Source organism: Neoarius graeffei, chromosome 25 (genome assembly GCF_027579695.1).
Source record: "Neoarius graeffei isolate fNeoGra1 chromosome 25, fNeoGra1.pri, whole genome shotgun sequence".
Classification (NCBI taxonomy): Eukaryota; Metazoa; Chordata; class Actinopteri; order Siluriformes; family Ariidae; genus Neoarius; species Neoarius graeffei.
The window spans coordinates 41451379-41469223 of NC_083593.1; the positions used below are offsets into that span (position 1 = coordinate 41451379).

Consider the following 17845-nt stretch of genomic DNA (forward strand, 5'->3'; position numbering starts at 1 on the left):
TGCTGTTTGTCGGTACAATATATCAGACGCTCGGTGGCCGTGTGTGAAAATTCTGCATGCAGACGATCATCTGAGTTTCCTAATCTGTCACTGCTAAACTCTTGAATATTTTCTATTGTGAATACCATCATTATAAAGCTTATAATCTCTGCTTTTCAAATAAATTTCTCATTAAGATCTGTTCAGTACGTTGGGAGTAACGGCAGGTTGAAGTTGGTACGACAGTTAAAACTCTGCTCGCGGGACGTCAGGAAATTGACGGTGCTTTTTGTCATGGGAAAGCGGTCAGGCTCTCTCTCTTCTGATCAGTTTTTTACTGTACGACGGTTCGTGAATATCAATCAGATAACTTTTATAGGGATGTTCTGTAGCTCTCACAGTTTCTGATGAAGTATTCAGCAAAATTTTCCGTCAGCTAGTTTTGATTCACAGGAGACTTTGAAGTGTTTTCAGAGCTTTACCTACTTATTCTTTCAAATCAAACTGATTCATGTAAATAAATAACTACTGTATATTAGAATATAACTGTAGTTGTTTGATGACAAATATTGAGATCTTAGTGGTCAAAATGATATTTAAAAAAAACGGAAGTCAGAAACGCAAGTGTCAATTTCAGTTCAATTAATGTGAATTGTTTATTGGATGTGGCTCTCAGTTTTTTCAAGGTTCGCCTTGAAAGCTGTGAATATTGTCATTTAGATTCTTTCATATAAACACTAGTAGGGCCTACTTTTGAAAAATACAAAGGCCTACAGTGCACAAAGAGTGTATTAGAAATATTTTATAACTTTTTTATTGAGTGAACTAATTTAACTTTTTTACCTAATTAGAATAAATAAAACTAATTAAATACTAATTTGCATAATTTGTTTTTACTAAGTTTTGTACTTTTGTATTCAGTATACAACCATCTATGTGCCTGCCGATTTCCATGTAAATATCTTGAAAAATAAAAAACTTATTCAGAAAAAACATTTGATCTCATTCGTTAATGAGGCCCATTTTGGACCATGTGATCCCCAGACAGAATATTACGGCAGTTTTCTAAAAATTAAGCCGTTTTTTCAATCTTTGATTTGTAATATCTCAAGAACGGATAAACATATTTTAACTGTAAAAAGTATGTTGTTCTGCATTCAATTCTGAATTCAATGAGAGCTGTTTCAAGCAATTTGGATTGAATTTGAATTTTCACCTGATATGCCTACTGTTTGTATTCAGCGGGAAATAAATTTCCAGCAAGGGCCTCATTTAGTTCACAAACTGTGGCAAAAAAAAAAAAATTGAACCTGATTTTTTTATGTTAGTGATACAAACTTGTGTATCCTGACTGTGAAACACTCCTATAGATAGTTTTCACATGACGTCACAGAGTCGGGGATTTCCTAGTGGCGACCATCTTGCGGGTCAAGCTTACCGTACGGGTGACTGAGCACACATTGTAACGCGCGAGTACAAAGTCTTCAAAAGAACCCAAGCAGGCTATTTAAAGCTAGCAATGGTGCACACCTGTTGTATTCACGGCTGGCGTAATAGGTCAGATGATGACGTCAAGCGGAGCTTTTATGGAATTCCCACTGTACGGGAGCACGAAGGTGAGCAAAGAAACTCAGCATACAAAGGAGAAATCTATGGCTTGTGAGAAATCAACCGCAAGGATTATCAGCCTTCCAAACACAGCAAAGTCTGCTCCGATCATTTTATAAGTGGCAAGTTGTTTAAATAAACAATCAATTGTGTTTAAGTTTGTTTTTGGAAACCAAAACATCATGTGAACAATCTCTGGAGAATGCCTAACTGGAACCGCTGAGTGTACATTTACATTGTAATGTACACTTAATATCGCTCGTTTGTCACGTTTCTATTTGAAACTTGTCACTTCACTCACGCAAGGGTCATTTTTGAAAAACATTTTAGGTCTATTCTGTATGATTTGATTTGTGTTTGGGATGCAAACAGCATGCCTTTTGGCGGATGCCGCCTGAATCGCGCAGATCCGATTTTTTTTAGGGGGGGGGCGTTGGAGTGTCTGATTATAATTTCAAAGTAAATTCTGTATTAAAATTACTAAATAAGCAAATGCGTTACAGTCCATGAAACAGGAAGTATAAGGATGAGAAAAAAACAGTTTAAATCGGAAAGCTGCGCACATTTGCGCAGCCCGAGCAGGACTGCGCAAATGTGCGCAGCTTTGCGATTTAAACTGTTTTTTTCTCATCCTTATACTTCCTGTTTCATGGACTGTAACGCATTTGCTTATTTAGTAATTTTAATACAGAATTTACTTTGAAATTATAATCAGACACTCCAACGCCCCCCCCCCCCCCCCCAAAAAAAAAATCGGATCTGCGCGATTCAGCCATGAAAAAGGCGGCATCCGACAAAAGGCGCGCTGTGAATATATAAAGTTGTATATATCAGACAGCCTTTAAAGTTTGATGAAGTCAGTTTCAGGCTTTGGAGCAGGCTTTGGCAGTTTCAGGCTTTGGCAGCCCTGCATAGTCACTTGAAAATGCATCTTTGTCCACTTCGTAGGGGTCAATTCCCCCAATCAAGGCCAGTTTGGCTGCATACCGTTGTTGTGAGATGTCGTCTAATGTATCTATATACTTCTGTTTGCTTGATTTTGCCGACATTGATCTTTATTTTAGAAAACTGACTATATAACTTAATAAATTCGTCCGAGATAACGTAGCCGGTAATGGCGATGGTCCGTTTTGTTTGCCCCACAAGATGGCGGCTGGAGGGCGTTCTCCGGAATGCCGTGACGTCAGTGAAAACTATCTATTGCGACCAAACAGCTGACTACAAGTCCTGTCAGTCTCAATACAGTTATTTACAACTCAAGTAATAATGAACTGCTCTAATCGCAGTGTAAATCTGGATCAATTCAACAGATCAACTAAATAAAAGTTGAACCTAAACGCTCAATGGTTGAACCTAAACGCGAAACTCCATAATCACTTCAAACACATATCAAAGTTGCATACAAGGTCACCTACCTAAACTTGCATGCTAAAACTCAAACCTTCCGCTGAGAAGACCATTTTGTCTACACAAGACTTTCATCATGAACACGCAATACTGCAACACTGATTTGAGCCAGGACGATGGACTGCTCATGTCTGCACCAGAGCTTTCATCTGCTTCATGTGCTTTCCACATGATCCCTGCTCTGAAAACCACTTAAATGTTTTCAAGAGGCCTGATCTTGAATTTCATTGGAGGGGAAATAAAAGCATTCTTAAACTAAGATGACTTTGCATTAAGAAAGGAGGCAGCACTTCATTCCAAAGCACTCCTAAAGCTGTCAGGAACATGGTGTAAAATACAGAACTCACTTCTACTTGAGAGGATCCCAGATGAACACAATAGAGTTGTTTCCTTGTTAAAGGACGGATTTCAGCCAAAACACTGGGAAGTTGTTTCCAAAGTGGAGTTCTAATAGTGCGACTCTGAGATTTATACCAGCGCCGTGCTAAAAACCTTAACCGCTCTGATACCCAGCGTTGATTTCATACACATGGTTTTTAACAGAGCTGCTTTAGTTCAAGCTACAAACCAACAGGCTTTTCATATAATAACCTAAATTAAGCAGACAGGAAAGAAAACACTGCCCCTATGATGTTGACATATAGTTGGAGACAATATGGTTATTATGATGGTTAATGGTCTTCTCTTCTCAGAAATGCGATGAAGTAAAAGGACATTATACCTGCATAGCAAAATCAGAGAGAGCTTTGTTTTTCGATACTAACCACAGGCATGTTGTTTGACAATATCATCATTCATTGCAGAGTTTCTCCAATACAGTTTTTGGATCCATTAAATTAGATACTTACCATCAACGTCACTGAAAAAAAAAATTTGTAGTACAAACCAAATTGAGCTCTTACCTAGGCGCACATAGAGAACACCGGTGGCTGAGATGACCTTGAGGCCGTTGGAGGCTACGCACTGATAATATCCAGTGTCAGTAGTGTCCAGATCCTGGATTCGGAGTTTAGAGCCGGACTCTGTTTTACGGATTGAGATGCGGCCCTGCTCCTGCACTACTGGTGCATCGTTCTTTAACCATTTGATGGTGGGCCATGGGTTACCGGTCACTTTGCAGTGTAGTGTAGCCGTCTGACCCTGCATGATAGTCATGTTGTTCGGAGGTTCCACAAATTCCAGGAAGTACCCTGGGGATGAAAGTTTTGGGGGGGGGGAGACAAAGGTTGGAATCAGTGCAGGCATTTAGAAAATGAAGGAATTCAGTCTAATTACAACATATGGCCCATACAACAACACATTACATTCAGTGCCATTGAGCAGACGCTCTTATCCAGAGCAACATACAATGAGTGCAACAGTCAGGTTCAAGAAGTGCTGAACTTCTAGACAAGAAAGTGCCAGCTGAACAAGTGACAGTAATATCAAGTGTAATATTCTGTTGAAGTACCAATACTCAAACAGCCAAGGAAACAAACCAACCATATAAAGTACAACTAAATAGAGAACTCAAAAAGGCTAACCCCAGGCTAGACAGTACACAGCCTCGGTTGGTCTAGACTGAAACACAGTGGGCAGGGAAGCAGGGGAGAGGTGCAGCCTGAAGAGGTGAGTCTTCAGTCTCCGCTTGAAGGTGGTCAGGAAGTTGGCAGTTCTGACCTCAATGGGAACTCAATGGGGTACCAGGACAGACAGCAGTCTTGAGCGGGCTGAGCACAACACATGGCCCAAACTACAATGTATACCCTGAACTACATACATTACATTAATGCCATTTAGCAGACACTCTTATCCAGAGTGACATACAACATACCCAGAGAAGCCTGGGGAGCAGGTGGGGTTAGATGCCTTGCTCAAGGGCACTTCAGCCATTCCTGCTGGTCCAGGGAATCAAACCGGTAATCTTTTGGTCCCAAAGCTGCTTCTCTAACCATTAGGCCATGGCTTCCCCAAACTACCATACATAACCTAAGCACCACCACCAACACATGATCCAAACTGCAACACACTGCTCAAACACCACATGACCAAATATGCAGCACACTGCCCAAACGCCAACCTGTTTCCCAAACTATAAACACACTGCAACACAGGACCCAAACTACAACACACATTCCAACTTACAACACACAACCCAAATGCCAATGCATTCATCCAACGCTCTTGAAATATTTCTTAATGCACACATCTGCATCTCTGTCCTTCACATGCCAGAAATGCAGAAAAGCAGACTTAGCAGTTACAGGCCAGCAAGCCTGCTTTTGAAGGTCTGATCCTTCACAAAGCACAGAATTCCAGAGAGCGTGATCTGCCACATCTGGATTAAGTAACTGCAGCTCTCTTTTTTTTCAGCCCATGAAACAAACATACTGTTCTAAGCAGCTCCAGCTTGATAGCTGCAGGGTGAACGTGGAGCATCAGGAAAGGTTGTGTTGTTTTTGGCAGATCTGCAACAGGAGGGGTTTTTTTTTGTAATTGTAAGACACACAAATGTCATATTTAGCATTAATCATGAAAGTACTTTGACAACTACAAACAACGTGACCTTAAAATCGATAACCTATGAAAAATGATTAAACTATGGGTTACTATGAAATCCATAGCAACTTGGAAAATTGCATTTTGTGCATTGATGTGAAATATTATTGCAATTGCTCATGTGCAAATTGTAGTTGCTTAGTCCTATTCAAAACCAACAAAAGAAATGTTTTAATGAAAATAATGAAATAATGATGAGGAAGCGATGGTATTGGAAGTTAGGCACTGCAAACACAAAGTGACTAAAATCTGGTTTTACTCTTCACATGTGATGGAGACTAACTGCGGTTTACCATGAGCAGCCTCGGAATCCAGCAGGTTTCAATTTCAGCCAGCAAGAGTGAGCACAGGTCAAAGCCTCACATAGGAGTGAGAGATGACACGTTAGTGCAGAGGTAACTCTAGGATATGTGGCTGAAGGAAGAAAAAAATGAAGAAAGAAGTTCTTTTCAGACAAAAAAAAAAAAAGCTTTGCCGTATTTTCCATCGGTAATGGCGAATCATCACTCACATTTGCCATAAATTGGGTCTCGCATAGATGCTTTGTTTTGAAGAAGTTGTCTTAAAAGATGAGAGTGTCTTACACTAATAACGCCAATAATTGAGAAGTGGCTTGGATGGCACAAAGCTCTCATTTCCAAATCTTTCCAGTGTCCAGACATTCTGACATAACTGGCTTACAACTAACGAACTCCGTTAAAACACATCTCTACAAATATCATCACCTTAACAGGGAAGTTTCTGGATTTTGTACATTTATGTTTAACAGTTGTTTATTTTTATTTATTTATTTTTTTGAATACCTAATAGACCCCTTCGCATGTTTGTAAACAAACCGACCGTTGCCAGGATGCGCGCGCAGCCTGGACTCAGAAACAATGGCGCTGCCCATAGACTGGCATTATGAGCTGTCAGATTATGCCAAACAATTGTCGTTACAAGATCGAGAATGCTACATAAATAAGTTAACTCTAACAAGTGGACATCGCCTACCGGATCCGCATTTAATTAAAGAGAGGACGGACGATGTTAGTAAGTTCCCTGGTATACAATGGCCAGATATATACTCGTACTTTATTGACAAGACTTCAGTGTACACCCACGAAAAACTTCGTGCCTACAAGTCTTTAGACGCATATGATTATGTTATGTGCGGGCATGTACAACTTGATTAACAATGGGCCATTCATATTCATTTTGTTTTAATCAAATTATGCCAGTGATGTGATGGCACTGTGGCTTTAGCTACAACAACAAATACCAACACTAAACAGCAATTTGCAGGAGGTAATGGCATGAAAGGAATGATAGTGTAAAGAGTGCAGCTAAGAGAAATCAGAGCTGCGTAAAAAGCGAGAGGCAGAGACCAGAAATGAAACTGAACGGGGCGGGAGCTAGGTTAGAGCAGTCAACGTAAGTTGGCATTTAGAGTGAGGGCGCACAATTTTACCTTTCCATCCTTGCTTTAAAATTGTGATTTTCGGTATACACAAATAATGATGGCACAAAATCTGGACTGCTTGAGTCAAGCGAGACCTCTCCTACAAACAAAATTGCATGCAAAGCTAAGTTAACATGCTAACAATATTCATTACATTGTGTAACTATGACCCAGCTAATCAGACAAACGTTACCAAAGTATTTTGCTACATCAATAAACGAAGACTAGAAAGAATAAAAAAGAAAGATTTAATAAATAGCCTGATCTTACCTGTGATGAAGTGGGCGCTGCAAACCCGCGTATTTTTGATAGTGCTTTTCATCCCAGTCTACACGTTTGATGGCTTGTAGCCATAGACGTCGGCGATTTTTTTGGAATGGGTGAGATCCTGCTGGAATTCTGAACATTTTAACCCCATCACTGCTACGATTCTGACACCCGACAACACAACAACTAGGCATTTCTGAGTCTTTTTTGGGTCCAGGCTGCGCGCGCAATTTCCGCTTACGTATGAATGACGTTTACTGCGAAGGGGTCTATACCGAACTACAACACATTGCACTCAAACTACAACCCCATTTTCAAAAAAGTTGGGACGCTGTGTAAATGTAAATAAAAACAATGCAATGATTTGCAAATCATGAAAGCCCTATATTTGTTTTAAAAATAGCAAAATGTCAACATATCAAATATTGAAACGAAGAAATTTTATTGTTGTTTGAAAAACATGCTCATGATGTCGGCAACACATTTCAAAAAAGTTGGGACAGGGGCATGTTTACCACTGTGCTACATCACCTCTATTTTTAACAACACTCAGTAAACATTTGGGAACTGAGGAGACCAATTGCTGTAGTTTTGAAAGTGAAATGTTGTCCCATTCTTGCCTCATATACAATTTCAGTTGCTCAGCAGTTCGGGCAGCGCTCGAAACTAACGGTGTCCCGATGTCCCGGGGACCATAAAAAATGTCATCGGGACACAAAATTATCATATCTGGGACAATCCCGGGACAATGGAAAAAACAGATCTAGAAAAAAAGTTCTACATTAATATTATTTACAAAGCCGTAACACATACGTGGACATTCACCTAATTTGTCAATTTTAATTTTAAAACGTTAACAGCGAAAAATACATAGTAGCTACACTTTGGATGCACCTGCATCCGTAGGCTACAGAGCAGCGCATTCTGTTCTAGAATCTTCGGCCGGAGTCCGCATTATATGGACTTGGAATGGAATTGCTAGCGCACACGCTGCGCCGACTCTTGCCAGAACAAAAATGCTTAAGTGGTTGAAGCGGACCGACCGCGGGGAAGAAACTGAAAGCCCAGACATAACGTCTCCGGGACCTTCAGGATCCAAAGTGTCATTGCCTGGTCTGCAGGCAACGCTAGCAACTGAATGAACTTAATGAACACTGTTAGACACGTTATAAAATACAACAGGAATGATGTGGATGATATTGACGGAAGATACCGTTCAACAGAATAAGTGAGTTTTCTTGGTGTCTTTCTAGTTCAGACAGTTTAGTCAGTCAGCAGCACAACTAGGCTCGGACCTGCCACTATGCTGATGTTGCTAACATTTGCACCCACGCTTCGGCAGGGAAAGTTCATAAAATGGATAACGGAAAGTTCATAAAAATGGATAATGGAAAGTTCATAAAAATGGATTACGGTAATGGATAACGGAAAGTTCATAAAAATGGATAACGGTAATGGTGAAAATTATAAGTTGGCCTTATAAGTACCAACAGATATTCAAGGTATAAGTAGATGAAATGAACATAAAAGGGGTCTTATTTTCAACTAAAGTGTACTGCAGATGTAGTGAGTTGAAACATTTTCTGAATGAGCTAGTTGGCCCCTTTAAATAAACGGGTATCTATTCATACAGTGAGATCGCCAAAGTTTAATAAACTGAAAATGCAATAACTGTAATTTTGAAGTAGATGATGTATAGGATATGTGTCGCTTGTGTCTTGTGACTTATTGTAAAAATGATATAAAGGGTTCAAAATCGCATAGTTACAAATATAATAGTAACTTCATATGATGGGCGGCACGGTGGTGTAGTGGTTAGCGCTGTCGCCTCACAGCAAGAAGGTCCTGGGTTCGAGCTCCGGGGCCGGCGAGGGCCTTTCTGTGTGGAGTTTGCATGTTCTCCCCGTGTCCGTGTGGGTTTCCTCCGGGTGCTCCGGTTTCCCCCACAGTCCAAAGACATGCAGGTTAGGTTAACTGGTGACTCTAAATTGACCGTAGGTGTGAGTGTGAATGGTTGTCTGTGTCTATGTGTCAGCCCTGTGATGACCTGGCGACTTGTCCAGGGTGTACCCCGCCTTTCGCCCATGGTCGGCTGGGATGGGCTCCAGCTTGCCTGCGACCCTGTAGGGCAGGATAAAGCGGCTAGAGATAATGAGATGAGATGAGACTTCATATGATAATATTAACCACTGGTTATTTCAGAGAGGAAAAAAATGGGGACACTATTGCTTCCATTCGGGACAATACAACACAGAATTCGGGACCACTGGGGGACACAAAGAAAAAAAGTTAATTTCGAGCCCTGAGTTCGGGGTCTCCTTTATTATTATTTTGCGCTTCATAATGCGCCAAATGTTTTCAATGGGAGACAGGTCTGGACTGCAGGCAGGCCAGTTTAGCACCTGAACTCTTACTATGGAGCCAAGCAGTTGTAATGCATGCAGAATTCAATTAGGCATTGTCTTGCTGAAATAAGCAAGGCCTTCCCTGAAAAATACATCATCTGAATGGCAGTACATGCTCCAAAACCTGTAGACTGTACATCATTCAGCATTAATGGTGCCTTCCCAGATGTGCAAGCTATTCATGCCATGTGTACTCATGCCCCCCATACAATCACAGATGCTTGGTTTGGAACTGTGCACTGATAAGCCGGATGGTCCCTCTCCTCTTGAGCCTGGAGGACGTGGTGTCCATGATTTCCAAAAAGAATTTCAAATTTCAATTTGTCAAACCTCGGGACAGTTTTCCACTTCGCTTCAGTCCATCGTAAAAGAGCTCAGGTGCAGAGAAGGTGGCAGTGTTTCTGGATATTGTTCAGATCTGGTTTTAACTTGCATTCGTAGATGCAGTAATGAACTGTTTTTACAGATGATGGTTTTCTGAAGTGTTCCTGAGCCCATACAGCGATTTCTACTACAGACTTGTGTCTGTTTTTAATACAGTGTCGCCTGAGGGCCTGAAGATCACAGACATCCAATATTGGTTTTTCGGCCTTGTCCCATGTGTATAGAGATTTCTCCAGATTCTCTGAATCTTTTAATGATATTATGGACCATAGATGATGTGATCACCAAATTCTTTGCAATTTTACATTGAGGAACGTTATTCTTAAATTGTTGCAATGTTTGCTCATGCAATCTTTCACAAAGCAGTGAACCCCTCCCCATCTTTACTTCTGAGAGACTCCGCCTCTCTGGGTATAAAAAGAGCATCCCAATCATAGTACTGACCTGTAGCAAATTAAACTTAATTAGTTGTGAGACGCTCCATCAGGGTTTTTTTTTTTAGTATTACACAACTTTTCCAGCCTTTTGTTGTCCCTGTCCCATGCTTTTTTTTTTAATATAAATGCTGGCATTAACTTCAAAATGAGTATATATTAATAATAATAATAATAATAATAAAATTTCTCAGTTTCTGCATTCGATATGTTGTCTTTGTACTAGTTCCAGTGAAATAGAGGGTTTCCATGATTTACAAATCATCACATTCTGTTTTTATTTATGTATGACATTTACAAATGTTTATGGAAACAGGGTTGTACAACACACTATGCCTAAATTGCAACACAGGCTAGACAATACACCACCCAAACTAATATAACATGCAGCCCAGATTACAACATTTCCCAAACTCCAATCAATTTATTTATTTATTTTTCTTTATAAACATCCATTATCCATAATCACTTATCCTGTGCCAGGTCGCAGGAGCCTATCCCAGCTGACTATGGGCGAGAGGCGGGGTACACCCTGGACAAGTCGCCAAATCATCGCAGGGTGGATACATAGAGACAAACAACCATTCACACTCACATTCACACCTACGGTCAATTTAGAGTCACCAGTTAACCTAACCTGCATGTCTTTGGACTGTGGGGGAAACCGGAGCACCCGGAGGAAACCCACGCGGACACGGGGAGAACATGCAAACTCCGCACAGAAAGGCCCCCGTCGGCCGCTGGGCTCGAACCCAGAACCTTCTTGCTGTGAGGCGATAGTGCTAACCACTACACCACCGTGCCACCTATTTAGAAACATTTGAACCTTTAACCGTTTTTTTTTCCATTGACTTGTATATGGTACACCAGCTGCGCAGCGGCTCAGAGGAAAGCGCTCCAGAGGGTCATCAACACCACCCAAAAGATCGTCGGCTGCCCTCTTCCCACACTGGAGGAACTACACAGTTCTCATTGCCTCAAAAAAGCCCAGAACATTATAAAAGATACCTACCATCCCGGTCACTCCCTGTTTGAATTGCTGCCTTCAGGCAGATGGTACAGATCAATACACGCAAGGACAAATAGACTCAGACACAGTTTTTATCCAACTGCAATAATAACCCTCAATGCTGCTAAATAATGTGCAATACAATGTGCAATAATGAAACAGACCGATGTAATGACAGAAAGTATGCACGTCTGTAGATGTACATTCATACGACAACTGTGTGTCTGTATTGTCTTTTTTTTTGCAATCAGTACGTTCACATGCACATCCAAATCGAGCTACTGTCGGTAATCGAGCAAAGGGTCCCAACAGGGGTGCCAGAGAAATCCAATCCTACATGCAACTGTGAAATCGAGCTATTGTGTAAGGTGCATTGTGCACCCGAGCCACAGGTGGCGCTACACGCCCCATTGTGTTGGTACACTTCCGGTTGTTGTCATGAAGAAGAGCGTGTTCAAGCTGTTAGGCTTGCTCTAACAGACTGTATGGCTACAAACTGTCCGGCGCAGACCACTGTTTTGTAAGACAACTTATTTTGCACAATTGTATATTTTTCTAAAGTCCATTTTTTGCTTACAAAAAAATATTTTTTTGCTTACAATTAACTTATGTCTTAATAAACACACAAAAAGTTCAATTGTTTTGTTTTTATTGACATTCTTCAGATGTTGGACATTATATATATATATATATATATATATATATATATATATATATATATGTGGGCGGCACGGTGGTGTAGTGGTTAGCGCTGTCGCCTCACAGCAAGAAGGTCCTGGGTTCGAGCCCCGGGGCCGGCGAGGGCCTTTCTGTGCGGAGTTTGCATGTTCTCCCCGTGTCCGCGTGGGTTTCCTCCGGGTGCTCCGGTTTCCCCCACAGTCCAAAGACATGCAGGTTAGGTTAACTGGTGACTCTAAATTGACCGTAGGTGTGAATGTGAGTGTGAATGGTTGTCTGTGTCTATGTGTCAGCCCTGTGATGACCTGGCGACTTGTCCAGGGTGTACCCCGCCTTTCGCCCGTAGTCAGCTGGGATAGGCTCCAGCTTGCCTGCAACCCTGTAGAAGGATAAAGCGGCTAGAGATAATGAGATGAGATATATATATATATATATATATACACAAATACAATGACTTGTTTATGTACACAATTCACAACTATGCAACAGCTGTACAGATGTATTTGGTGATACAGTAAGTGAGCTAAATTTTAACAGTGCAAACAATGCCACAAAAAGAAAAGATTCATGCCGTTGTCATGATTCGTTGTCATGCCGACCGAGGCTGTTGTGTTTCCCGCTTGTGGTCTCGTCACTCGTCACTTCCGGAAGGGGCAGTGCTGAAGTAAGTAGCTCGACTACGTAGCTCAATAGGGTTTACATGCACTAAGTAGCTCGGCAAAAATCGCATAATCTAGGTCGTGTAGCTCGATTGCGAGAAATCAAGTTCGGTTCAATTTCAGCCGAGCTAAGGTGTTGACATGCCATTTAGAGTTTCGATTTCAGTCGAGCAACGGCAGAAATTCGATTTTCTCTATGTGCATGTAAACGCACTGAATGACTGGGTGTGTTTGACTGTGTGTTCATGTATGCTGCTAATACTGTTATATGTTTTCTATGTATTCTTTTTAACTTAAATTATATTTTAGAGACTCAATGAATGAGGCACTGACTGGAGAGCACTTTAAATTTCGTTGTACTTGTGACAGTGACCATAAAGACCTATCCTATTCTACATGGCTGTTTTCATTTTTGCTAGAGAATCTAAAAACATACAGCATGTGTGAAAAGGGTTTATAAAAAAAATGGAGAGAGAGATAAGGGGAAAAAATTAATTTTGAAAGTGAGAATGAAGTTAGATTGAGATCAAGATTAAAAAAAAAAAAAGAGATGATAAGAGAGGGAGAAAGGAGGCAGAAAAAGAGGACAGGAGGGACAGGCTCTGGTCAGCCTCATGTGTGAAGGGTATGACCTCAGATCATGTGAGGAGCCAGACGGAGCTCAAATAAACACTCAGAGACGGGAGCACCAGACCTCCATCTTATCACCCAGACATTAGGACCTACTCTGCCAATCAGTGTGTTCTCCCCAGCCCCCTGCCCTTCCCAAACCTAGCTGCGGTTATGTCTCTGTGGCCCAGTGCTGCCCTTACTTACAAGGCCAAGCACAAGGCTGACAAGAACAGCAGCCATATATGGAAGTCTTTTGCCTTACCACCTACCAGCCCAGTTAAGTGAACATATGCTCGGGTTATATTAAGGCTTGTAACACACCCAGACGATTTATAGTCTTTGATTTCATTCAGTTCATTTCGATTTCATTGCAAATCTAACTTTACTCTACTGACAATCAATCACACACTTGACAAAAGACTATAAACAGAAGCTCAAACACAGAAATCCTTTAATGGGAAGTTCTAGAAAAGCTACAGAAACCACTAGTCTTGACAAAAAGCGGAGTGATGACAAGAAGCACCTCAGGTTAATCCCGAGGATGATATGCATCCAAGGAGAAAGGAAGTAGGAAAGTAGGAAAGAAAAAGGAGGGGGGGGGGGGGGGGTGCGTGTGTGCGGAGGAGACACTTTAGCACTACACTCTGTCCAAAATAGCACACAGAGAAAGCGCAATGGAAATAGAAAAAGAAAGCACGCGTGATGCATTGTGCAACGGGCAGGTTCTTACAGGTTCTTAGCAATCTCTCATCGGTGTGGGTGCGAATGATTTGCAAGCTGTCTGTTTTGGGCATGCTCATTTGGAGCTTTGATGTGCCTGAGTGATGGATTGTACTGATAACACGTTACATGTGGGACTGATACAGCAAACTATAGTGGTTTATATGGAAAACTACAGCCAGGTTCATTTCCAGTTAAATCCAGGAACCTGAATTAGAGGAGATGTATCGCTCAAAGGGCAAGAACAGGGAAGTAAACACAGCAAAGATGGACGCATCGTACTTTACAACTCAGCCGGACTGCTTATTCGTGGTTTCCAAGACATAATTTGCTTTTGAATGGCATGAGGTAAATTAAAAACTTGTGCAGTTAGTAAGCTGTCAGCAAAGAAAAGGGCAAGTCAGAGTCTAATTCTGAATGTGGAATAATTTGCTTTGTTTTCTTCCCCTCCCGTGGGCAACAGGTCTCTTGGATGATGTCCATCTGCTGATTGGAACAAGCACAAATTAAAAGAAAGTATCTTTCTAAAGGCTGAGTGGGAACAAGGCACATCCATCTGAGCGAGTTTAACAGTATATCATTCTTACGTGAGGAAATGTATCTGATATTGGTGCTGATTTAATGTTAAATAGGGATTTACAGAATACAAACCTGTTGCTGTACATGCATAATTTGATTATGTTCTGGCCAGTTCACAGCCTTATAAAAGGAAGCACAAGCTGTTTTTGTTGTCTTGCAAACTGCCTGGAACAGAACAAGGCAAGCTCTGACATGCATTATACGGTAGCTGGAGGATGGCATGATATGTACCCTTAAAAGGTGGCATAGCATTGATCTCTTTGGCAGGAGGGAAAAACTTGCTGGAGGTACTGGCAAACCGTTTCAAATGACTGAGGTGGTGCTTTCTAGTGAATGATGTGCACTAATATGGTTAAAACAGATATAACCGACAGCATCACGGTTAACTTTTTTCCACCAGGACAGTGCCGGCTGGAAAAGAGCCAGCAATTTTGTCATGGTGTGCCAGTGGCAGCTTTCCAGCACCAGCCTTTTTTTTTTTTTTTTTGGGCAAAATGCATGGAAGCAGTTCGACATTAGGTAACGGGACCACATCGGTGGAAAAGGGCCAATTGAGTCAATATTCTCATCTCTCTGGGCCAAACTGCTATCAGTTTAGCAGTCAGAGATGAAACGAAAAGATTTAGCACAAACGATTCCAACACATTTCCTTGTACCAAGACGAGGAATGGAAAATCTATTTACTTGAAATACACTTATATAGGACATCCAAAGGCAAAACCTGGATCTTTTTCTAGAACGGTTTCATGACTCCTTCAGTCTAATCCTGAATTCATACCAGATGGGTGGTGTAAAGACCAGGCATGAGAAAGCGCAACAGGACACTTCAGTTTTATTCTATTTTAGGAACTTCATGATTTGATTATGAGTTAAGAGTAATAGAAGGTATGTTTCTGGCCATTTTTTTTTTTGCTGACGATGACATATTTCTCTGGCCCCCACATGAAACCCCACTCCAAATTTTCTGAAGTTGAATTGGTTGCCGGGCGGCACGGTGGTGTAGTGGTTAGCGCTGTCGCCTCACAGCAAGAAGGTCCGGGTTCGAGCCCCGTGGCCGGCGAGGGCCTTTCTGTGCGGAGTTTGCATGTTCTCCCCGTGTCCGCGTGGGTTTCCTCCGGGTGCTCCGGTTTCCCCCACAGTCCAAAGACATGCAGGTTAGGTTAACTGGTGACTCTAAATTGACCGTAGGTGTGAATGTGAGTGTGAATGGTTGTCTGTGTCTATGTGTCAGCCCTGTGATGACCTGGCGACTTGTCCAGGGTGTACCCCGCCTTTCGCCCGTAGTCAGCTGGGATAGGCTCCAGCTTGCCTGCGACCGTGTAGAAGGATAAAGCGGCTAGAGATAATGAGATGAGATGAGATAATAGCAGTCATACAAAAAAACAAACCCCACATACAGAATGATATGAAGCGAGGCTGTGGGCTAACTGGAACAAACCCAGTGCTGTAGGTTCATGCACCCAATCAGTGAAAATCATGTCATGTGATGACACAGCATGACACGCCCCCTTAATTTTGAGTTCCAGTAGGTGAATATATTCTAGCCCATTTTAGTGACATTTCTGTAATAGGCGTGTTATAGATTCAGTCACAGGTGTAATGAACATGAACGAAGTGGATCATTTACTCAATCATTATGTTTGTTATGCAGATGAAACACAGTTCAGATTCAAATGGAAATATTTATACAGTATTGTGCAAAAGTATTAGGCCCCCTTTTTTTCATACAAACTTTGCTATAGATTTCTATTTGATGACTTCTACATTATCGAGCCAGTACAAAAACCATTTTAGAGTCCAAACGTTCATTTTCCGGCACAAAATTAAACGTTAAAGAAAAAAAAGTGTTTGTATCTGAGCAGAATATTACATAAGAGACCACTTTTCAGATTAAAAAAGAAAAAAACATAATGAAGGCTGCTGGGTTTTGGTGCAAAATGAAGACGCGAGTGTGGCAGTCAAAGTGTCCAGAAGAACTGTGGCTGGTTCTGTAAGATGCTCAGTAAAACCTACAGCTCATTTCTGCATAAAACTGCACTCATTGTACCTCAGACTACTATTTTTTTTTTTAAGCAAAGTGTCAACTCACACCAAATATCGACTTTGTTTCATTTATTATGGCTTACTGATTACTGTTTATAGTATTTTTTAAATGTTGAATCATTTCATTTCATTATTTTTAAGCCATTTTTGGTCTACAGCATTTCTTTACATGTGCCAAAGACTTTTGCACAGTAATATATATCTCATCTCATCTCATTATCTCTAGCCGCTTTATCCTTCTACAGGGTCACAGGCAAGCTGGAGCCTATCCCAGCTGACTAAGGGCGAAAGGCGGGGTACACCCTGGACAAGTCGCCAGGTCATCACAGGGCTGACACATAGACACAGAACCATTCACACTCACACTCACACCTACGGTCAATTTAGAGTCACCAGTTAACCTAACCTGCATGTCTTTGGACTGTGGGGGAAACCGGAGCACCCGGAGGAAACCCACGTGGACACGGGGAGAACATGCAAACTCCACACAGAAAGGCCCTCGCCGGCCCCGGGGCTCGAACCCAAGTAATATATATAAACTTTTAAATGATATATTAGTGATGTAAGCGGCACGGTGGTGCAGTGGTTAGCGCTGTTGCCTCACAGCAAGAAGGTCCGGGTTCGAGCCCCGTGGCCGGCGAGGGCCTTTCTGTGCGGAGTTTGCATGTTCTCCCCGTGTCCGCGCGGGTTTCCTCCGGGTGCTCCGGTTTCCCCCACAGTCCAAAGACATGCAGGTTAGGTTAACTGGTGACTCTAAATTGACCGTAAGTGTGAATGTGAGTGTGAATGGTTGTCTGTGTCTATGTGTCAGCCCTGTGATGACCTGGCGACTTGTCCAGGGTGTACCCCGCCTTTCGCCCGTAGTCAGCTGGGATAGGCTCCAGCTTGCCTGAGACCTTGTAGAACAGGATAAAGCGGCTAGAGATAATGAGATAATGAGATTAGTGATGTATCCACTGTACCAAAAAAGAACCCACCAGCCGCCACTGGTTGTACATCATCCATGGGACAAGATGGGAAGGATGGGAACCATTTGACCAACCAGTGAGCGTATCGAGAATCCTTTTTAAATAGTGTTAATT

General features: G+C 41.8%; 1 protein-coding gene across 2 annotated transcripts in view; it reads right to left on the reverse strand.

The window, feature by feature from the left end:
* Positions 1-17845, reverse strand: part of ror2 (receptor tyrosine kinase-like orphan receptor 2) — a 193379-nt gene that overhangs the window by 48015 nt on the left and 127519 nt on the right. For both annotated transcript variants that reach the window (XM_060909142.1, XM_060909141.1), the window contains exon 3: positions 3897-4184. In XM_060909142.1, coding sequence (XP_060765125.1) covers positions 3897-4184 — 288 coding nt within the window. The remainder of the gene's footprint in view (positions 1-3896; positions 4185-17845) is intronic.